The sequence below is a fragment of the Epinephelus lanceolatus genome, chromosome 23, assembly GCF_041903045.1.
Source record: "Epinephelus lanceolatus isolate andai-2023 chromosome 23, ASM4190304v1, whole genome shotgun sequence".
Lineage (NCBI taxonomy): Eukaryota > Metazoa > Chordata > Actinopteri > Perciformes > Serranidae > Epinephelus > Epinephelus lanceolatus.
The window spans coordinates 12,201,637-12,225,498 of record NC_135756.1 but is presented as its reverse complement, the minus strand read 5'-3'; the positions used below and the strand labels follow the sequence as shown (position 1 = coordinate 12,225,498).

The window sequence follows — 23,862 nt, the reverse complement described above, 5'->3', positions numbered from 1 at the left end:
TACATGTTGTTTTCTGTATGTTCTCTGACATTTATCCTAACGATATGAGGCGGTCTTTGTGGAAAAAAAGCTTGTTTAGTGGACTAACTTTGCACTTGAAGGTTGCCGGTTGCCCCCACTTATGTTTTAACAAGTCTGACGCTACTATGCGCCCCGGCTGTATCTAGGCTAACATGCTAACTATTATTTTTATGTCACTAGTCATTTGAAACAAATTTAGGACGACAGGAGACAGGTTGAAATAAACCAAAATTTCCCTTTAAGTCAGCAACAAACTTGGTTTCAAAATCCTCAAGGCTGGCAAGTAGGAAAGAAGTTCTTTTAAATCAGTTTACTTTCAACTAAAGTGCACTTCAAAAATCAGATCCTTCTTGATTTCTGCAATCCTCTCTCCACAGGTATTTTCCCTCCATCAAATTCAACTGGTCCACAATACTGCTAGGATTATAAAAGGTTCAAGAAAACAAGATCATATAACTACAATTCTGGCCTCTCTGCACTGGCTCTCTGTTCATTTTGGCATTGATTTTTAAATGTTATTGTTGACCTTCAAAGCCCCTAATTATACTGAAGATTTACTAACCCCTTATGATCAGCTCATAGTGGCCTTCTGGTCGTTCCCTGAGCACGACTGGTGACTAATGATGCCTTACATTCGCACTGGGAAGTCCAAATTTTCAAGTAGCAGGTCGGTAATTTCAACTGGTACTTCTCCGAAGTGGTATTTCCAACTCAGAAATTCAGAGGAACCTCACCAACACCGACCTCAAAATCCAATATGGCTTCCCAACACATCAACAGTAGTGAAAGCTGTTGTAATGCACTGTTAATTAGCACTTCTGTCTTAATTGACATACTGCCACGGTGTTTGTACATGCTAAATACAGCACAATGCATTGTTATCAACTGGTATTGCTAACAAGGGCTAACCTGGCTAGAACTGGTATTGCTAACATCATCTTGGTTTTCCGTCTTGTTATGATGGAACGTGGTCAACTCAGGTGTAAACTCAAGCCAAGCCCTGACCTCCGATTTTTGAGGTTAATGGAACGCAGTATAAGCTCTGAGTAACTTTCCTGCTGAGATTAGGTTTGCCAAATGTATCAGGACTTTTAAATTGCTTCTTTAAACGTTGTTCATCTCTGTATCAATTTTATTTTATTTCATTTTTCCCTATTGCATTTTAGCATCAATATTTTATTGTATTTTGTATTGTTGTTAATAACTTTGTAACATTGTCAAGTAAAGTGCTTAACAAATAAAGTTTTATTCTTATTATTAACATGAAGATTAGAGGAACCAGCGAGCCTGGCTCCACTCAAAGCCAAACAGGATTTAGGGTCCACAGCCACGCTAGAGGCTCAGTGTGTAAGTACTTAGACACAGTGGTGCTTTGAGGTAAATGATAACATATCTCCAATTACAATGCTAACATGCTGATGTTAAGCAGGTCACATGTTACCATGTTTCGGTTTTTGTTTAGTGTTAGCGGGCTAATTAGAACTAAAGAGTTGGAAAAGATGACAGGAAAGAGCAGTTATCGATTTTCATGAGAAGTGAGAGAGATGCAGTGAAGAGTGGAACAGAAAGAGAGCGGTGCAGGTTGGTCAGAGCAGCGAGCAGGGATTGCCTTGCAGAATTGGATTTCCCTCCATGGCTGGCTAATCCCATAGAAATCAGCTAGCTGAGCCACCCAGGGGACACCGACAGTCACTCCTCAGAAAATAACACCCTTCACATTCCCCATGATGGCTGCTGTATTGAGCAAAGCTCAAACTGTGGCTTCCCCTGGCTCCACGCTTAATCCCACAGACACGGCTACCAGCCAGAGTGAGAGGCCGCTGACAGAGAGCCACCGCTGTGTGACTTAACTTTCACTGTGTTCAACTGCAAGCCTGACAATTTTGGAGGAAGTTTCAGGTACAAATGTGCTGCAGAGATGCATTGGTTGCAAAACTGTTTGACATCCTACATACAGCAGTTAAGATTTAAAGGAATACTCACCCCTAAATGACCAGCCATGTATCAGTTACTCATCCTGTGTTACATTGACATTGTGAGGAAAATGGTTTTCTTGCAGACCTCTAGTGAACAGAGAATCTAATAAATGGAAAATTCTTGATGACTGAGGCTTTAACAACAGACGAACCATATCAAATTATCCATTTACAAACTCTGATACAACTTGTGCAGTATAATATTAGCCTCATTTATCAAGTCATATACTCAGTATTTTCCAAACAGACAGCTCTTTCTGTTGGGGAGCTGAACTAAAAGTGAAAACTTACACATGCTCTCTTCAAAGCCAGACTCCATAGACAAAATCGGTGATTTTACCTTGCTGAATATGGGAGCTGCTGGTCTACAGCTGCCTCTATTAGTCTGTTTGTCGATTATTGTGAGACGTTATGTTTCAGAGGGTTAGTTCATCTAATTATCATCTGAGTGAATGGTAGCCTTACTCGAAAACTCCATAAAGGGCTTCCAGGTCGTGTCGAAAGATTTACCAGTGTCTCCAAGGGAAAATCTAATCTTGTCAAGTTTGAGGTGGTTTAGGAGCTCCTTAAGCTTGCTATTGTGTGAGGGTGGAAGAGTGTGCTTCCACTTAAACAAGATGAGGTGCGTAGCTGATAGAGTTGTAAAAGCCAAAGCACGCCGTTTTATCGATGGGAAGTTCAGTGCTGTAGCCGGTGGGTCTCCAAACAGGGCCGTAAGAGGATCAGGGTTAAGGTTCACTCCAAAGCTGTCCCCAAGCGGGGCACATGCACATGTTCGTATGTACATGCAAGATCAGGTGGAGTGTTACGTTTTAGAAAAATGTCACAGACATCTTTATCTGCTGTCTGGAGAAGTGCAGTCAAAAACTGACACTACCGACAGTAGTCACCAAATGTATTCAAGTAGTAACTCATTTCTGTGATTGTTTTTAAGGATTTTTCACTCGTCTTTCCATCAATATAATTTGTACTAAAGCTCACTCACCAAAAAACACCCAGGTTTTCCTGAACAGACCAGATGGGTTTAAAATGACTTTCACTTGGATTCATGTCATGCATTAAAGCATTCATCTGTTTCTCTGTGTAAGCTGCAGATCAGCCAGAATACCTACAGTGATTAAACAACCCTGGGACTACAGAGCGTTTGCACCACAGATTTTTGTAATATAGATTCTTTTTTAATTTAACTTCTTTCCATAAAACAGAATAAAAACGATAAAACAGTGAAATGAGGGAGCACTCAGAGACTCACTTGTTTTGCTGAATGAGTTTTCCTTGCTCCTTGTGTACCAGGCAGTACATTTAGCTGCGGCTCAGAGTGCTAAAAATGACTTCCTATTTATTACTTTTATGGGCACTCTGCTTTTTATATCTCTATCGTGATACAGGGAATTGTTTTAGAGGATGCTTATTGCTCCCGTCAGATTCACAGCATCCTGTGAACACACACACACACACACACACACACACACACCTTGCTGATGTGCAGCAGAGCATGACAAGTGTTCTGCCCTTGTTTTTGATGGGCTTTGTTTTGGGGGTAGTGAAATATAGTGTACTGTGTGTCAGGGCTCCCAAAAGCACTTTGTTTTTTACAGGAGGTGTTGTATGTTCCATATGTGCAATTTTAATCACTACAAGTCCACAAAATATATATGTGACATCGATGCAAAAAACCATATAGACCATATCTTCCCTTAGAAAATCATCTAGTTCAAATGGTTTTCAGGTAGTTAAGCACTGAGGACACAATGAATCCTATAGATGTTCAGTTCAGCCAGAGGGAGAAATAAGACTGAGAGTGATCAAAGAAATAAAAATGACAAGTATGGTGAAGGAGTAAAGGTCAGAACAAAGACAGCGAAGTGGAACTTTACACCTCAAATGATCTGTCACAAAGCCATTCTCCTTGAGAAATCCACTAAGCACCACTTAGCTGCCACACAACATAAGTCTTAGAGAAAAGAAAAAAAAAAGTCTGTGGCATTAAACTGCAGCTCAGAAACCCAACTCGTGATTCATGGAACTTCCTGTGACTTTCAAAATGTCTTCATTTATACCTGCTGAGATCTCCACATATGGTCTCGAAGAAATAGGTTGACATTTAGAGAAAACCACTTAACTGCTTTTTTTTTTGCTATGTATTACATGGAAAAATCAACAGCACTCTTAGATCTGTCTGTTAAATATGAAGCCACAGCCAAGAGACAGACAGCAGAAAGACTTAGTATAGAGACTGTTAAAACTGTTTTATCTTGTTTGCATTAAACAAATGTGATTATTGGCAACGTGATCTCATCCCTGCTCTTTGTATTTTGACACTTGAGCAGAAGCTCCTGGCATCATTATGGCGGCCTTTTGTGTTCTATTTTGACACAGGGGTCAGCTGTTAGGTTTAGGCATTCAAACTATTCAATTAGGTTTAGGGAAAAGATCATGGTTGACATTAGTCACTACAGTCGACTCGCATGACTAAACTCACGTGACTAACCACTCATGTAACTACTGATAAATACTAATTACTTACGTGACTATCAAGCAACTAGTGAGTTGACTTAAGACTAAATTAGATGACTTAAGACTCACTTGACTAACAACTGATGTGACAAAAGTATGGAGCTACATTTGTTTCTTTGTTATTCAATCAAACAGAGTAGGTTTTGCAATTTAAAAAAAAAGAGTTGAGAGCACAAGTATTGCAAGTAAAAAATGATTGATTAAAAAATGCAAATCCTAAAATTTTGTTTGCGAGTCATTTTTTTTGTTCGCAAGTCAAAAAGTTTTGCAAGTAAAAAGTTGAACCTGGTGGGCGGGGCCTAAACTGAAAACTGTAAGACACGTCTCTATTGGCCAGTCTCAATCGGAATGACAGCTTGCAAAGCATTTTTGTTCCTTCTTCTCTGGGTTGGCAGATTGCAAACAATTTAAAGGTGCATACCGCCACCTACTCTACAAGAGTGTGCAACATCATGTCATTTAGCCTGTTTCTTAAATTCTACTCATCAGTCTAGTATACTTGCAAAGCAACATGGGAGTTCTGTAGTTAATGGGGAATTCAGCGCGGGAGCTGTGGTGAAAATCAATTCTAAAAACGAGGTTTTCGGGCTCCCGTTTCCAAAAAAAAAAATCATCCACACGAGCGGTGTGATAAAAAAATATGATACACATTCCAAAGCAGTAGGTGGCGATGTAACTTCTAACGGAAAGGCCATTTTAACCAATCAGAAGTGAGAGTCAATACCAGAATAGGGAAGTGCTGAAAATAAAAACAACCCGATCCACAAACGTAGCACGACCTAATTCAACAGCAGAGGCGCCTGAACAACAAACTACACTACCACGAAAGCAGCGATGGGCCTGCCAACAGAGGTTCTGGATCCGGCGGGGTCGGGCCACTGTTGGCAGGCCCGTCGCTGCTTTCATGGTAGTGTAGTTGGGGTAGCTAGCTACTGAAGACCAGCAAAATCACCAACTGTTTTCATTTATTCTTTCAGGTGGGTAAATGTCACCTAAGCACCTTCAGATTTGATCAGTAGTGTACTCTTAATAGATAATTTGTTTATATAGTTTGTATTGTGCTTCTTGATATTGTTTGAGGGAACTGTAACGTAAGGTAACTGCATACGAGTGGATGCAACCGACACTAATGCTAGCGGAGTTAGCAAAAACTTCACCCTGGACTCCGGTTTCAAAGAAACGCAGTTTCGGGGGCCCAAAAGTGTGGCTGCATGTGGCCAAACAGCCAAATCGCATAGAATAATACACAGTTTCTTAAGTACACGAGTCCGTGTGGACTAGGCCTAATAATAGCAAGAATGTTTTATTTGAACTGGTGCATGTAGACTGCTTTTGTTGAGCCAGGGCAGAACTATTCTACGCCGTTCGGTCAGTACCGTCGATGCCCTGGGGTGTAGCAATAATGCCGACTGTCGAGCGTTTCCAGTGGGAGAGAGGGAATCGTGGGTGTAGCCCGCTCTGTATGGACCCAGGTCAAACCCACCAACAGAAACTCTTCTCTCATCCATCAGCATAGGCCCCGCCCATTAATTGCAGTTGAACTTGCAAGCAAAACTTTAACTCGCAAGCAAAGAGGACTGATCTGCAAGCAAAAGTTTTTAACTCGCAAGCAAAGAGGACTGATTTACAAGCAAAATGATCATATGTTTTTACTTACAAACTTGATTTTTGATTGCAGTTCAAGAAATATGCTCTCAAAACAGTTTTATATGATTGCAACAAAAAGACACAAAAATACCTCCATACAAAATAACTTAACTAGGGATGCATGATAGTATCGGCACGTCATCTGTTGTAGTCGATACTGGCTTTAAAATGAAATATCAGAATCGGCCAACATGCATTTTCTTAATTTGCACAATAAATTAATATTACATACATTTTAAAGTGTTGTATTTCATGTCTCCATCTGCTGGTGGGTTATCAAGGTAAGAGCATGCATATATAATACGATGTTAATTCCATTTCAGAAGAGACTTGATCACTTAAATTAAGTAGGAAAAAAAAGCGGATATATAAAGATATTGGTGAACGGTCAATTGAGTTGTTACATATCGGCATATCGGATATCAGCAAAACGTCCAATATCATGCATCCCTAAACTCAACACTGGCTTTTAGTTTCACACAGGACACAAACACTGGTCTCCTGCGTCAGGGTCCTGTGTTTGTTGGACCCATTCACCTCAACCCCTGCACATTCTTAGAACACTGTCTTGTTTTTGTTCTACATCCATTGCTCCAACCATCTCATAATGATCTGGATGGGTTTGCATTGGACTTGGTTGAAAGCCTGGCGCATCTCATACAGACACTAAAGGGAACTCTGTGCATCCATATCTGACGCTGAGAGCCACTGACCAAGCAGTTTTGATACCCTGAGGGTGAGACCGGGCTGGAAACGGGGAGCGTCAGAGGTACAGGGAGGCAGATTTTTAGTCATCCCTGCAGGATGGCAATATAAAAGACCATGCTGGTCGGCCAGCCGGCTCACTACTTTGATCCAGACTGAAATATCTCAAATCTCAGCTGTACTTTGTAGTCAGTGTTAATTAACAAATGTTAGCATGCTGGCTGCAGCTTTGTGTTTACCATGCAAGCATGGTACATGAATATATTTCCTCAGAAATAGACATTTCCGGGAGCAGAAGCACACCATCCTGGGAATCCTTGGAAAAACTTAAGGTTATGACATCAGCTACAGTCAAAACAAACTGCTCATGTTTCTTGAAACACTAAATGCAAAAAAGGGAAATTGCATAAACCTAGTTATTTCCAACCTGACCGCTTTAGTGTATTATTGGATGTATTAATAATTACTAAGGCAAAAGAATGCCATTTAGAAAGAACATAACAAACTCTAAATACAGCTTGAACTTTGCTATAGCTCCACGGAAGATGAAAATATTGCCAGCAAGCTGTCTGCTGAGAACAGCCTAGAGAAGTGATAATTGACAATTTTTCACTGTATAAACAAAATTTGTTAAAGAAAGGTATTTGGCATTTTCAAAGTCATTTTAGTGAGCAGAGGTGGATTCCGTGTTCTGTTCTTCAGTGTTTAATCTTGTGAAGTATTTGCATTAGCCTATTTTAGATGGTAGAGCCTACAATAAATGAATTCGGTGGGCCAAAAGGAAGTTACCATTGTGCTGCTGAGTTTTGTATCCCTGATGACTTTGAGGATTGTGTCCACGCAGGAGGATGTAAAGGACTTTTGTAGAATTTGTGCCTACTTCTGTTGTGTCACGTATATTCTGTACATATCAGTTTATTTGGTTTACGCTTAGAGCTTAACATGTTTTCCTTATTTTACTGTTTTATACATCTCTAGGAAAATGGGACATTGTTTGGATGTGTAAATAACTCTAACCAGCAGTGAGCATTCACAAATCTCTTGACTACTTATTAGATTAAACTTTATTGATCCCTGTATGGTACCACTAAATAAACCCTGCCATTGCCTTAGTATTTCTCAATAAAACTGTTAGTTGTGAAAAAAATCACTCAAACTGACCAACACCTACAGCAATGAGCCTTTTCCAAACTGTCTTTGTATTTGTGTTGCCAGGAGCTGAAACACTAACATTATTAGCTCTGAATATTTACACATTATCTGGGGCAACAATACATTGCTTTATGTAAAATATTAACTCAACATTTAAATCAAGACACAAGAAAGATGTTACACACAGACACCAGCACGTGCACATTAATTGTCTTTAAATATTAACTAAGTAAATCACTCATTTTGTTTGTCCGGGTTCATTTATAAATAAATACACAGAGAGCAGAACTCTCCCTGCCACCTGTCAGTGTGAAAAGCATTAATCCCTGGGATGTCAGCTTACTTTGGACATACACTGACACAATGCACCACTCTTTGGCTTTTGTAAAGCATTTTCAGGGTGAATGCCTTGCTCAAAGACACCTCAACACCAGTGGCATGGTTGTTGTGTTGTATCATAAAGTATTGCTAGTACTGTGGGGTGCACTTTTTCCTGTTGGTGGCCTTTCTTTCTTGAAGCTCCTAAGCCTCTCTCTCCAATCTTTTCTCCCTTTTCCTGTTTACCTCAAGGACAACAAGATATCTGAACTCCAGCGGGATGTCAGACTTCACACACACGCACACAGAAACACAAAGGGAACATCTCCAAGTACTCAAGGGCAGCATATCTGTGTGTTTGTGCCAGTCTATTTCAGTAAAACGTATTTGACAGCAGCTATAGGTATATGTGTTGAAGGTTAGGTTGACAGGAAGACAGCAGAGTCTGCAGGGCATAAAGCCATTAAGAAGAACTAAGTGTAAGCATGGAGCTGCATCACGTCCCACAGAGAGAAGCAGAAAAAGACGAAATACAGCAAGGAGGAAAAAAGAGTAGGATAAAGAATTAGACTCTTTGAATTTCAGTGGGTTTTTTTTTACATTTTAATTTGTGTTTTTAGCCAATAAAATGAATAATTAAGTTAATAATAAATTAAAATCCCCAGAACAAAGACAGAAACATCCTTAAATAACAATAAAATAAATTGAAAACACACATTTTACTCCAATAATATGTCCCTCACCACACACACACATTTTGACTGTAGACTGTACAACAATAATGGACACAGCCACCGTGACGTCACCTGTTGGTTTATACACTTTTAATCTAAATGTGTTGTTGGCTGACACAGTTTTTGTGTTATTACCAAGCACACACATATTGTGTTGTTTTCTTCAAGTAATGTGCTGTTTAAACTAAATGATTGGTCAAACACTGACGAATCACATCACTACTTCACCATCTCTTCTTGAATGCCTAATGGAAAACTCCTCTCATAAAAGTGACTGGTAACTGCGACCACACAATGTCAACACAGCAGGAAACCAAAAGTAAATGCTTTGTATTTTATTTGATGTTAGCTACGATTAAAAGGTAATGACACTAGATCTGTATTTGGAAATCTCGGTTTGTAAACATGCTGTCACTTTACCATGGCTATTAGTGCAGGCTGAACAGGGACCAGTGAGCGTAACGTTAACTTGCACTGACAACCTTTGGTTTATAGCTAGCTGGCTGATGTCACTTTCAAAGGCTAATAAAGCTATTTCGCCAGACAATGACGCTGGCTTAGCTTTCATAGCCACCATGACATCACCCATTGGAGTGTGGACTCCCGCTTTGAGGCCTCAAGTTTGGCATTTTGGCCTTGGATTTTCGGAGCCAGAAGTGACCACACCTGAACAAGAGGGTGGAACTGGAGAGGAGCGTGGGGTGGATCTGATCATTTAGCTGAGGTGACACTTAGCAGACAGCCTATCATTCAATGCAGCCATGCCTTTAATTATGTGTAACTTTAAGCCTTAATAATATTTAAACGGATGAGTTATATAATAATACCAGACTGTAAACATGTTTATTTCTGCTGTAAAGTTGGGAATTTTAACATGGGGGTGTATGGGGACTGACTCTGCTTTAAAGCCAGCCTCAAGAGAGGAACTGCTGTTTTTGGCACTCCCACGTTGGCTTCATTTTTCAGCCCCGGAAGTTGCAGCTTGATTTTAACTAATCAACAAGACATCAATCAGGGGGAAACAGCTACTAAAACTGTTTCTTTAAAAAATATCATGGCGTTATTTATGCAGCCTAACTTTCCACAATATTAAACTATTCAAATTAGACATCAGAAAAGATCCCAAACCGTTTACATAAAATTGAAAACCTGGCCCACTCTCCTACAGAGCACATTCAGCCCTTCATTTACAGGCTCATAAAGCTCTCCACATAATCTCTGCCCTTTCAGAAACACCTGCCTTTGACATTTCTTAACATCTCCAAGAGTCCTCATGGGGTCTCTGATCTTAACCTCTGCGCCTCCCCCTAAACTCCTTCAAACTCCCCAGGCTGAGAATATTTAAGGTCAGCAGCCACCCACTCAAGAGAGAGGGGAACATTGGAGAAAGAAATCTAATGGGGAGGTCTGAGTGTGGAGACAGAGAAATAAAATAAAATAAAGAAACAGAACATGATGAGAAGACGAGTGAAACTCGGAGACACAGTCGGTAAACGCTGACGTGTGCGAGTGTGTGCGCAGCACTCTGACGCTCCTGTGCTGACGGTGACTGAGATTTGTCAATGGTGGACATCCCACGCCTGATATCCTATGAATTTCTGTGTTGCCTGGCAACCCTGCCAGCCTCTCTCTATCTGAATATCTTTCTTGCATTTATTCATTATCTTTCTCCTTTTTTCTTTCTTCTTTAGCTCTCAAGGTTTCCACAAGCGAGGTCTGAACTTTTTTGTTAAAGTCGCAGAGGAAACCTCCTCCACACATACTTTGGCGTCAGTCGCCATTAGCAGGGAGATGGTGGGAGGAAACCTGTGGCTGGCAATGAAAATTCACAACAAGGGAAGCGCCCTTATGCAGGGACGTATGCCTGCATACATACACACGTACACACAAACAAACATGTGACAGACTGTAATGACGTGTTATATCCATTAGCTTGGAAAAGAGTGCACTCTCTCTCTCTTTTTCTGGCTAATATGGTGCAAATTACAGTCTCTGACAAGTGTACTGAGTGTATATACACACACACACACACACACACACACACACACAGCGAAACACTAATAATCACATTCATTTAATTTGTGCATGCACCTACTTAGCATGTGCACACTTAAGCAGACATGAACAATACAAATACAGAAACACACACTCAGTTGTCAGTCTGTTAGGCACACATACAGTAGCTAGAACTAATGTAGGCTCATACAACATTTCGGCAATAATTATTACTGTCATGAGATTTATACTGCTCAATTTTTGTTTAAAGTGTTTTAATAGAGGTGTCATTTCAGATTAATTTTGAAAGATGTAGTCTGTGGTGTTGTTATGGTTTAATGCATTATATGCAAACCAAGAAAAGCCCCAAAAACTCAAACTTAACATGAAATATTCTTGACTCAATAAGCAACATTAGGAAAAACAACATCTTTAATTACAATTTATACTCAAAACCTCAACAAGCTAAAACTGCTTCATTAAGACTGTGAGTGTATGTTTTTACTGTGGCTTCTCCTTGACAATCAAGTCCAAATCCACAACTGTCTGTGATTTAGATTCTTCTAATGCCTCACTCAGACTGGTCCACAAACATATGACATTTTTGCAATACTTTTCACCAATCAGAGCCTCAGCCATGGCAAACCAGTGAGAGGAGCAAACAAACCAAAATGTCTCATGTTAAATAACTGAAATTCTTCTAATTGTTTTGCAGATATGTATATAGGATGCCATCACTTGCAGCTGAATAAAAAAAACATAGTTTGGGGGCCTTTATAGTTGAGTAGGCAGTTTTATTTTGGCATCATTGGGCAAAATACCATTATAAACTTTGTAACACATTGTAAGTCAATTGGTCTGAGAGAGCACTAGACTACTTGACCTCTGTTTGGCTCTGTTTTCAGGCTTTAGAGAATCTAGCCCATGACGGGAGACTTTGGCCAATCACAGTTCATTTCAGAGAGAAAGTGCTCCCAGTGGCTGTATTACAAATGCAGATGCATGTGCACATCCTTTCAGTGAAAGCCTGATTCAACGGCACTAAGTCCTGCAGAGAAAGTTCCTATTCCAGCAGTGACAACAACTGCCTGCAGTTCAAAGCAACCCAAACAAGGAAGACTGACTTATCAAAAAGAGATTCTAATAGAGAGTCTGACAATAAATGCAATAAATCACCTGTCAATATTGGCAAAGCATTTCAGAGCAAAGAAAATGTTGCCAACAGTTTAGCCTTCTGTTAACCGGTGCGAAAGGTTCATGGCTGTGGCATCAAGTTCACATTTATATAGCTAACGTTGGTTTGAGCCTCAAATCACAGTGTGTCCTCCATCTCAGTCCCCGCCACTCCAGACCACCTCATTGGAAGGACAGCAGGCAGCAGCTCCAGAGAAAAATCCCAAGTCAGCGGCAGCAGCAACCTGAATCCAGCCAGCACAAACTCCAGCTGCGGGGGACCGGACAGCCCCGACTCCATGCTGGATCAGCAAACTTTCTGTTGCTGCTGTTACACAGGTCAGACTGGGCACTGCTGCTGGCCACCAGCCCACTGTGCTGGCTGAATTCGAGTCAGTACAGCCACCAACTGAAGCTACAGGGAGCGAAGAAAAAAGACTGTGGAATGGCTAATCTAATTCTTTTGTCATTTGTGGTCTGATAAACAGAGAGAAAGAAAGGGTGCAAATGTGCTGTGTGCAACTCTGCAATGAAATAAGACTAAATAAATCAATGTGTGAGAAACACTGGGTTACTGTATGAAGCTTATCCATATACCCATTTTCATCTGATGGGAAGGACTTAGACTGAGAGGGAAGAGCTGCAAGAGGAGGGTGATTTTATAATTCTGCTACTTTTTTTTGCCTTTTCCAGATTTCTGCCACCCCCAGCTTTAAATAGATTCCTTACACATTAAACTTAAGTTCAGTTAGCTAAGGTTTTTAGTGCAGGGATCGTTCCTGTATGACTTGTCAGACAGCTCTCTGACTGACAGTCTCGAGTGACAGCTGGACGACCAGAAAACTTTCGCGCTCAGACAATCAATACAAAGGTTAACACACTTTGGCTGAAATATAAAGTGAGAGATAGATGAGTCAGAGAGAGAGAGGGAGAGACTAACATGGGATAGAGAGGGATGATAGAAAACAAGCTAAAAGAGAATTAGGTTGACAGATCTCATGTGGGCTGATAAGACGAGAGGAAGAGATGGAAAGACTGCAGCATGAGAATGTTTCACTTTGTCCATTCATCCTCAGAGGGGACGCACGGGCTTCTCTCTTTATGTTAACTCTGTTTATTCATAATTACACAGGGCAAATTAGCACGGTGCTAACTTAATTATGTGATAACAACTCTCTCACTCTGTTCCTTCCTTCTTCTTTTTCTATAACCCCCTCCACCAACACACACACACAAACCCGCCCACACAAATTCAAAATGAAGCCATGCCAAATTCAGACACACATTTGCACACACACACACACACACACAGTAAAGCTGATGCCACCAAATATGCTCCGTACACCCTCATGCTCACATTTAAACTGACATGCGAAGAGGAGGGTTTTTTTTTCTACTCACCAACACATTAATGCACACACACACACACACTTATCCAGGTGCAAACCTCTCCAGGCAGTGTGCCAGTCATGCAGGCAGGCTGCCAGTATACAAGACAGAGGGTCTGTTGTGTTGTAAATGTCAGATGTCCTGCTGTTTGAGCCAGCACGCATCTCTCCGCTAAACAATCTCTTCTGCACATACTTAACCACACTTATATACACAGCACGAACGGCTTAGGGGGGAAGGAAGGAAGGAAGAACAGAAGGAAGGAAGGAAGAAGAGATGGAGCAGGAATACAAGGAAGTGGAGGAGAATTAAACTTGCTTTTCTAGATTTTTTGGTTAAAAGGTACAACAGGACATTTCACACAGAGGTAACAAGTAGGAGATTACTAATCATTTTATACTTCAATTTCTAAAATTGATGCACCAAACTATGTATATCAGTGGATATACTTGGTTATAAAAGGTATGAGAGATGCATACCATCTCAATTTGGTGAACTAATCTTTCTCTGCATGGAGTTATAATTACAAATCGCCAATTTTCCACCAGCTTTCTATCAAAGCAATGTGGGTAGTATGTATAAATAAACTGTGGTAAACGTCCCCCCGTCTAGCCAGTGTCTAGACATCCCCTTTTCAAATGGACAAGTTCGCATTATGTCACCCACCAGCCAGAGTGTGTATTGGTCTAGTTTGGCACAGTGTATTCTGGTAGTTTTCTCCTTTTTCCTCCTCTTCCCCTTTTCTCTGGTCATTCAGCACCACTTTCAAAAGTGTTTGCATCCTTTTACTGCATAGACATCCGAGTAGGCTGATAAACATAGAATTTGGCTGACTTTAAACTTGTCTCTTTCCATCTTGTCATGACTTTGCAGCCAATTCAAGGCTGTAAAATCATACAGTTGTCCTCAATGGCCATCGAGACTAGGGCCCACTTTCAGACCCTCTGGCTGACTACATATGCAATGTACGTGCTTTAAGTGCACCTATCATGTCATCTCAACTCGTATTATATAACCGACCTTCACCTCGTTCCGTGTCTATGAATATTTCCAGTGCACAGTAAGTTCTATTTAAGGACTTTCACCTTCCTGTAGAGCTCATACAGTCTCAATATGTACTGATTTGCACTGCTGTTGTACAGTATTTTACTGGGCACCATCATTGTACAGAGACTATTCAGTATAGAGTATATATTTTTGTTTTTATCTTTTATTGTGTCTGAGTGCACCTCAATCACAGAATCAAGTGCAAGTGTGTTCTCCTGTGATCAAGTGCTTCACAGGAGAACACAGTAAGACAAAGCAGTAGAAAATTAAAATATTCAAAATAAAAATATCCAAATGATAATAACAAACAAACATATGATTAAAATCAAGGAAATAAACACATAGAAGTGTGTGATGAATCCATTATACTTGATTTATCCAGGCTAGTTCCACATGGGATATACAAAATCACTGTATCGCAAACTCTCCTCATCACAGACACTAGAAGAAAAGAAGACTCAGAAACATGACACGTCACACACTACCATCCATCCTGTTCTCTCCTGGGTGACGGTGTGTGAGCAGGAAAGGTGTGTGTTTTTGTACCCGCAGGACTTAAGATCACGACCATTTAGTCACATTTTGCAACAGTGGTGCACCAGTGCGATTTGCAAATATTATGAATAAATGAAACAGAGGACTGTTTGTCTTCACCTCACAGTGAATAAACCCTCACGTTTAACGACACCACTGTACCAATTAAACTTTTCGCTTACTGCTAACGTCTAACATTGGTGAACGCCAAGAAGTCAACAACTAGCTTCTATCATACAATCCATTTTACGTACGGATTGGGCTCGAGACGATCTATGGGGAGTCGATCTCACTGAAGAGCAACAGCGATGTCTTGGATCTGGCTATGTTCATCCTTCAGCGGCTGCTCTGGAACCCCAACATCGCTACTGAAAGTTCCTCACCTTTATAAAGATGTAAAGGTGAGGCATCTAACATTGTAAGTGTTGACTGAAAGATGGAAGTTCACAACAAAAAAGGCTGACATTTTAGGCCCGAGACAAGCTGCGTGCTTCAGAATACAAGTCCCAGTGGGTGTGCTTACATTTCATTATAATTACAGTACCTAATTTTACTTTATTATGACAGTTCTTTTGTTAAATTTGTTGTAACAGTGCTTTGGTATTTTCATAGGAGAAGGAGAAGTCAAAATATCAGGCTAAATATTGTGTATTGTTATGTAGCCTAAAAATACTGCAATGTTATTTAAAGGCCATACTGTCCAGCCTTCAGAACACATGCACAATGTATAAACACTACAATGCAAGCAGGGAGATCAGTACACCTGCTGTGCACAAAGTGTTTAACAGGCCTACATTTCTAATTTCCAACTATTTCCTGGGTTAATTGTCCGTACCTAACACCAATATTTCATTTGGGCAGGGAGGGTAAATATATGAAGTCTACATCAGTGGGGATAGATGACTCACACTGCTGCCTCACTTGTGATTTAGGCTCAGAAAATGGGTAGACCTGAAGCATAAATCCTTTCAAGTGCAACCTACAACACCTAAATATGTTTGAAAGGTGTATATACTATACTTCATCTTATTTTTCTCAGTGCCATTATGAATTGTTGATATCAGACATCAGATGCCAAATATCAACTCTCCATGTAGCGTGTACATAAAACTCTTTCACCCGAGTTTTCTGACAGAAAAATCAATGCTGGTTTGGGCCCTCTATGAAATACGATATGAATCAAACGCTTAAAGTCACATTCATATTCTACTGTGTATTTCTTTGCTGCTGCAATATTCACATTTGCCCGACAGGCATGATTATCCATTTATGGGATCTCGCTGTATCAGATATTTCAGTTGAATGTTACTTATTCGAAGTTCATGAACCAAGTCCCTCTCATAAAAAGGTAAAAGCTTCAAAACTGGTGAGATGAGGAGATTTTTTTGGGGGGGAAAATTCTGATAACTAGAGAAAAGGTGAAGATGAAAGACAGAACAAGCATATGAGCAAAAAAGAGACAGCTACTGAACATCCAAAGCTGCCAGGAGAGCCAGTCTCTCTAGTGACGGCTCATTCGCTGCGTTCCCAAGGTAACCAGTAAAAGTATTCACCCAGAACAATGGGATATCACTAGCCTGTAATTTCACTGTAGTGAAGCGGTGTGTGTGTGTCTGTGTATGTGCACATGCTGTGTTATTTCACACCATGTGACAAGCTTAGAAATGTTGATTATTAAGTGACCATGTTGTTTAAGTGTGTGTGTGTGTGTGTGTGTGTGTGTGTGTGTGTGTGTGTTTGTGTGTGTGTGTGTGTGTGTGGGGGGGGGGGGGGGGGGGTACACCCTGGACAGGTCACCAGACTATCACAGGGCTGACACATAGAGACAGACAATTTAAAGTCACTAATTAACCTGCATGAAAACCCACACTGACATGGGGAGAACATGCAAACTCCACATAGAGTGGCTCCCCCACCGTGGGTTCAAACCAGGAACCCTCTTGCCGCCGCTGCCCAGTTACTGTAGGCTTATTCAGGCTTTGTGTGTGGGTACCTGTGACAGGCTGGAAAAGCCGAGGTTGTGGCAGCCATTGCAGGGCGTCAGGGCCTCCCAGAATCCAGTGGGGCCGCAACTCTTTTCTGCCTCATCCTCTTCCAGGGCCATGGCGAGAGGTGGGGTCGGCCGCTGTCAGCACAAATAACAAAAAGAAAACAAAAAACTTTTCAGTAACCAATCATGAGGAAGTCAAAGGTCAGAAGATTTGTGTACCCTGACGAGATTAATCTGCGATTGCATTATCTACGCGCAAAGAACTGGTGAATGAAAAGAGATGATTTATTTAGACAGTGTGAAAAGAGGTTTACAAGGACAGAAGGCAAAGTGAAATTGCTTATTAAGCTACAAAACAATTTTTATTGGGTGCGTTTCTTCACCTGTACAATCTAATGTTAGAAATCTTGTCATATTTGATCAGTCTATGTACTTTGATCAACATATCAAATCGTTGGCCCATACAAGCTTCTTTCATTTAAGAAAACTTGCCAAAAAATTGTGCACGCTTTTATATTATCCAGGCGATACTACTGCAATTCTCTTTTAACCTGCTGGAAAGCTGCTGACCAGTTACAGCAGGTCGACTCACAGCACACACATCCTTACATCGACTTCCCATCAAATTCAGGACTCATTCTTTTAAGGTCAAGCACCTGTGTACATCTCTGACCTGATCCATCCTTATATCACCAAAGGGCCACTGCCTTCCTGAACAGGGGTTACAGGTTGTACCTCGCGCTCACCTTTGAGGTGACGGCTCTGACACTGTGGAACGCTCTTCCTGTAGAACTCTGTTGATGCCTTTAAAAAGCAGAAGACTCACATATTCAAACTGGCCTTTGTCTCACATTGTTCTGGCTAGTGTTGGTAATAAGTGTTTTTCGAGGTTTGCTGTTGCTTATGTTTAATTGTTTGTTTCTTTTAACGGTTTTTACTCATTTTTTAGTCCTATTCTAAATCAATGTATTTCTGTTGAGCACTTTGCCCTTGCTCTGTGAAAGGTGCTATACTATATTGACTTTACTTACTTAATTACAGACCCACAGAGATTTATCACTCAACTCTGCCTATACAGTCTTTAAGTTTACCGTTGTGGTTTTCCATCTGGCAGCTTTTCTGCTCTATTGTGTCGGTGTTGTGTTTACAGTTGCCCCAAAGTGACCCTAAAGTCAAGATGCAGATGGAGCACATTCATAAAATCATGTTAATAGAGCCAGAACAAACAATGAACACAATCTTTAAGTCACTTCAATCAGCATTTATTTGTCACATGGAATAATTCAAGGTATAACCCCAGTGTAATGTGATCCCATCAGCTCCTTTAACTTGTGTACTGTGATTTAGTCCTTTTTCCCCATCTTTTTACACTGTTGGCTGCTGTAATATTTGGATTCCGATTATGTAATGATTTAACTGTCCACATATTCCAAACTCAACAACATGGTCGCTCCTCCCGAACATGGGCAGCACTGCATTTCAGTCACCTCTAAATAGCATATAGCAGCGATTCCACAGCAGGACCAGGAGAGCACCTCACAATCCCACCATCACCAGTCCGTATTCACAATAAAACACATGCCTTCTTTCATTCTCTCACCAGAGTCCTCTGCTGTGTTGGATTGGCACATAGAAAAAGAGTCACCTGGTTGAATGCTGCTGTCCAAGAGTTTCGGAGGATTAGAGGACATTACAGTTCCTGACATCCTGTTGGAAACTGATGTAGCACGGCGGTCGTCTAGCTTATTTCTGTTGCCTGTGCAATGACTAGCAGGATGCTAGCTCAACTGGTGCTCATTCTTCTCCATCTTTTCTCGATCACAAGTGCTATACCATAGGCAACTGGACTTGCTTGAGTTTCTTGAAGACGTTTTTTCTCTCATCCAAGAGGCTTCTTCAGTTCTTCAGGATTTAAACTCCATGTTGGTGTGAACCCTTACAGAGTCATTAAGGTCACATATAAGTCGTTGACCCACCTGGCCATCTTGTGTGTCCTTAGGGTTAGAGGAGTCCAGGTGAGAATGGGATGTTAAGTCGTCTGGCAAGGGATCCCAAGACTGCATTGGTGTCATAAGCCATCTCCTCTGTTTAACGATGGACGTTCCAGTTTGACGTAGATGGCTTCTGTCACTCATCTTTCAAACCATCTGTCTTCTTTGGCCAAGACGTGAACATCGCAAGGAGTGTCCCTTCTCATTTAGATGTAAGTGGACAGCTGAGTCTTGACCTGAGGAGCTGGCTCTCCTGTGCTGTGCCATGCGCTTGTGGAGTGGTTGATTTGATTCATCAATGTACAAATCTGCATTCCTGGCTGCACTGACCTGCATACACTACATTACTCTGCTTATGCCTGGGTGTTTCATCCTTGGGTGGACGAGTTTCTGTCTCAGTGTGTTTGAAGTGCACAGGGATGTGGTGTTTGTTGAGGATCCTCCTGAGTTTCTCAGATACCTTACTGCGACGTAAGGAATGAAGATGTTGTTTTGTTTTCGTGTCTCTTCCTCTCTGCAACTCAAGCAAGTCCAGTTCCCCTCGATATAACTCTTATGGTTACCATGACCTGGGTGACTGCTAATCTTCACCGACATCTTTTCTGGATGTTTACTGATGAAGACCTTGACCTGGCTAGCTAGCAGAAGTAGCAGGAGGAGAGTTTAAAGACTGGTGAGTTGATTTCCACATCCCAATGTGTAACTTGCAGCCACACGCCACCATCGTCCAAAGCAAACCACAAAAAGCAACACTGAGTCTTTCAAAATAGACATAAGAGCATAAATTAACGCAAATTTAGCAGAGCTGACAGAGAGGCAACTTGAAACGTCTGTGCCTTCATTTGATTTCATATTGAAGTTTAGGGTATTATTATTTTTCTAAGAGCAAGGTTGGATGAGATAACACATCCTTAATACAAATCAAGAGTTTCAAGGTTTCCACTGAAATCAGGTTTCATTTTCCTTCTCTTGTTGAGATGCTGATGCTCATTTTAGAATAATCTTGAAACAAGTGGCACACCATTTTGCATTGCGGCTCTGCGTGCCACAATGAGTTAACCAGAGAGCAGAAAGGTGCAGGAACAGCAGAACAACTTTATCACTCACACATGCTCACTGTGTCCTTTCCTGGGGCTCTTTGGCTCCCAGGAGGCAGGTGTGTAGATGAGCACTGTGGCATGAGGTGTCAGAGGGCAGATGCTGCCCACCTGATATCTCAGTGAACCATATGATGCAGCAGAGGACGCAGGTCACACTAGATTACATAGACAGATACCACTGCAGTGTCTGATCTGTAGCTTTTAAAAGGGGAGGCAGAGGGAGAGAGCTGAGGGAAAGATCTAATGACGAGAGAAAAATCATCCTTACAAAGACAGGAGGGCAAAGAAATCAAGTGAAAGAGGGAGAGGATTAAGAGACACACTTGGGGGGGGGGGGCATGTTCAAGATATGATGAAGTGCTGGCAGAAAAATCTTAAATAAGAAGAAAATTGTAAGAAAAATCAAGAGGAGATACAGAGGGAGGAAAACGACAGATGGGAAGAGCAACAGAGCAGCAGTCAGACTGAAGATGGAGGCAGAAAATGAGGCAGAAACCAAAAGGTCACAAATCGCTCCAGATTGCAAAGGGACCTCTGCAACACTGGAATATTGATTGATGTAAAATGGACTGCAGTCCTCACATACACACACTGCACCATATGCATAAACAATACACAGATACATCCTTTCAGTACCGTAAGAATCAGATATCAACCAGTGTTCGATAGAAAGGACACCATTAATTATTCATTACTGAGGACAGCATAACTGATCAATTTTACATTAGTAATCTATGTGAGCCTTCATGGTGTGGGGAATGTTTTTCTACTTAACTACATAAGGATGTGTTTTTTTATGTCTGCGACTACATTTTGGGAGCCTGTCAGATTAATCCTGTGACCTGAACTGACTCTACTGTATTGCAAAACATTTAAGGCTCATACTTGGAAAAAAAGCACATTTTAAAAAGTTACTCAATTTCACCCAGATTTTTGCATGCACAAAACTTATCTGAAATGTCACAGAAAAGAAATGTGAATTAGACACATTTCTATCAACTGGTTTGCACAGTTTGGTCAGAAGTTGACTGTTAAGGCTACTCTTTACGCATGGCTGTAATCCACTTGTAAACAGAGTAGAAGAAGTAGGGGTTGCAAATATGGATGCGTGTGATTAGTCGTTTAAACGATGAAACGTCCGCCCCCTCTGTAGTTGGCACCAGAAATAGTCGGTTAACCATGTACAAGGCTGCTTAACTGTCATGCAGCCGCCTGCCACTAGTGGGTGCTGCAGAGCCGTCAGACTGCAGTCCCCCTCCCAGCAGGAATGCCTGAGTAGATTGGAGTTTTAAAACAGCACGGTGGTAAACTGGAGAGATGTCCTCTCACAAAACCAGCGTGGTTTGGCTGTACTTTGACATAGAAAATGAAAACAAGGTAGCATGTAGGCTGTGTCAGGAAAAACTGGCATATAATCACTCGACTGGAGCAATGCGCAACCACATTCAGCTCAAGCATTTGGATGTTAACCCGCACAGTCATATTGAATGGCGCATTGTGCTTCACAATTCAGCCGCAATTGATCTTTTTTTTTTAGATGTTATATTAGTTAGTTAGTTAGTTATTTTGTTAACTTTAAGTGAATGTTGTCAGATAATGTGTAGGGTTTACATTCATACTGCACATAGCAAAATGCCTCTCATTTCAGCTGACATTTAATTATAATTTAGATGTTGTTTTAACTGAATTTCTATCATTTCTGTTGGATAATCTGCAAGGTTCAATGTGCCCCACATTTCAGAGGCAGATTATTTATTTCAGATCTTATTTTAGGGGTTAGCTTTTGACTGAGTTGCCGTCATGTTCACATTCATACCGCACGGCGCAAAGTGTCTCGTACTTCAGTGGCATTTAAAATCTGACATGGCTGTTGAAGATTGTGATTAAAGGCTTCAAAGGGCTCTTAAAGCCCCTAGAAGGAACTTTCATTTTGAGTTGATTTTGGCGACCCTGTGGACAAAAGCGGTAGTGTTTTGCCGGAATGAAGCCTACTTTTCCCATGAGCTCTAGCGCGTATTGTCGTAAAGACGCTTACCTGGCTCGCGCATGTGTTTGTTTTGGGGATGAATGAAACAACAAGACGGGAAAACTTTGCCCCTGCTCCTATCGGGGATCCCAGCTCACCTCTGCCATGCCCCAGCTCCACCTCTCCGGCGGAAGCGCCACCACCGCCGGGGTACACGCAGCGGTCGGCTGGTAAGGCTGAAGGCCTGTTTGGCGAGCACTTCCACGGCTTCTTGCACTGAGTATGGAGTGGTGCCTCGCCTCTTTATTTCTTGGCACTCGCTGGACCCTGTCGACGCCTGGCTGGTACCTGTCGTCGGCCCAGATGAGGTGTTCCAGTCCCGCGCCTGCTCTCATCGTCCTCGCTGGCGTGGGGTGAATCTGCGCAACCCGCGGCCTCTGTCTGTGGCTCCCCGGACAGCTAATGCCGTGGACCCGTCAGCTCCTGCCAGGATTGGGCTGGTAAATGCTAGATCGCTAGCGAACAAAACGTTTATCCTGAAGGATTTCTTGACTTCCTGAGGATTGGATTTTCTCTGTGTGACTGAGACGTGGCTGACTGTTGGTGAGTCCAGTGCTTTCACAGAACTTTTACCCGATGATTGCTGCTATTTTAACTCCCCGCAGACGTCGGGTCGAGGAGGAGGAATAGCGACTATTTATAAGAGTCACTATAAATGTAAGCAGCTAGGTAAGATGACGTGTGCCGTCTGAGTGCCGTAAATCGTTTCGTCCTGGAAGCGACCTGGGGCAGACCTGGAGACAGTTTCCTAAAGGTAGGGATATACACTATATAGAAATAGCTTATCTTCACACCGATGGTCTCATTTGCTGTTGTAGGTCACGCACAGACATTAGCAGAAACGAGAGACTTTTGCATATCCATTTAAAAGTTCCTTGTAGCGGCTTTAATGCACACAATATTTTTGGGACAATGTTTCAAATATTTAACAATAAATGGTGCTAAATTTCAACTGTTTTCTGAGTGTTTTACTTTTTTTAGACTAGTCGACTAGTCTTAATTAAAATTTCTGTTTAGTCGACAGCAACATCCTTAGTAAATAGCAGTAAGCCAGGGGGCAGGCACACCTCATTTTTAAAGGGATTTGGAAATGACACTCTGATTGGTTAAAGTCATGTTACACCTAAAACACATCTATAATTCATCAAGGAACTACTCTTTACCCTTTACACCAAGATTATGAGCCATTTAACTTGCAGAAGTGGAGTTGGAAATACCCTAAGTGCACTTGCACCATACACTTCAGACCATGCTCTATGAATCTTTTAAACATGGCCCTTCATGTCGAATGTTTATAGCCAATCAACAGAAAATTAATCAAAAAGCAAAAATGCCGAGTGCATGCTGGTTCCAGCTTCTTGAATATGAGAATTTGTTGCATTTCGCCATCTTACATCATTGTATGAGGAATGTTGATTGGACATAAAAAAAAAGAACATTATTCATTTCCTGACATTTTTCTAATCAACTGAATAGACTAAATATTAAACATAATCTTTTATGATACAGTATAAATATCAGCAGAAAATATTACCAGTGTCAAACAG

General features: G+C 41.3%; 1 protein-coding gene across 5 annotated transcripts in view; it reads right to left on the bottom strand.

Moving 5' to 3' along the window:
• The window catches only part of anks1b (ankyrin repeat and sterile alpha motif domain containing 1B), a 355,962-nt gene that overhangs the window by 171,327 nt on the left and 160,773 nt on the right, over positions 1-23,862 (bottom strand). For all 5 annotated transcript variants that reach the window (XM_033615279.2, XM_033615280.2, XM_078165475.1 and 2 more), the window contains one exon: positions 17,202-17,333. In XM_033615279.2, coding sequence (XP_033471170.1) covers positions 17,202-17,333 — 132 coding nt within the window. The remainder of the gene's footprint in view (positions 1-17,201; positions 17,334-23,862) is intronic.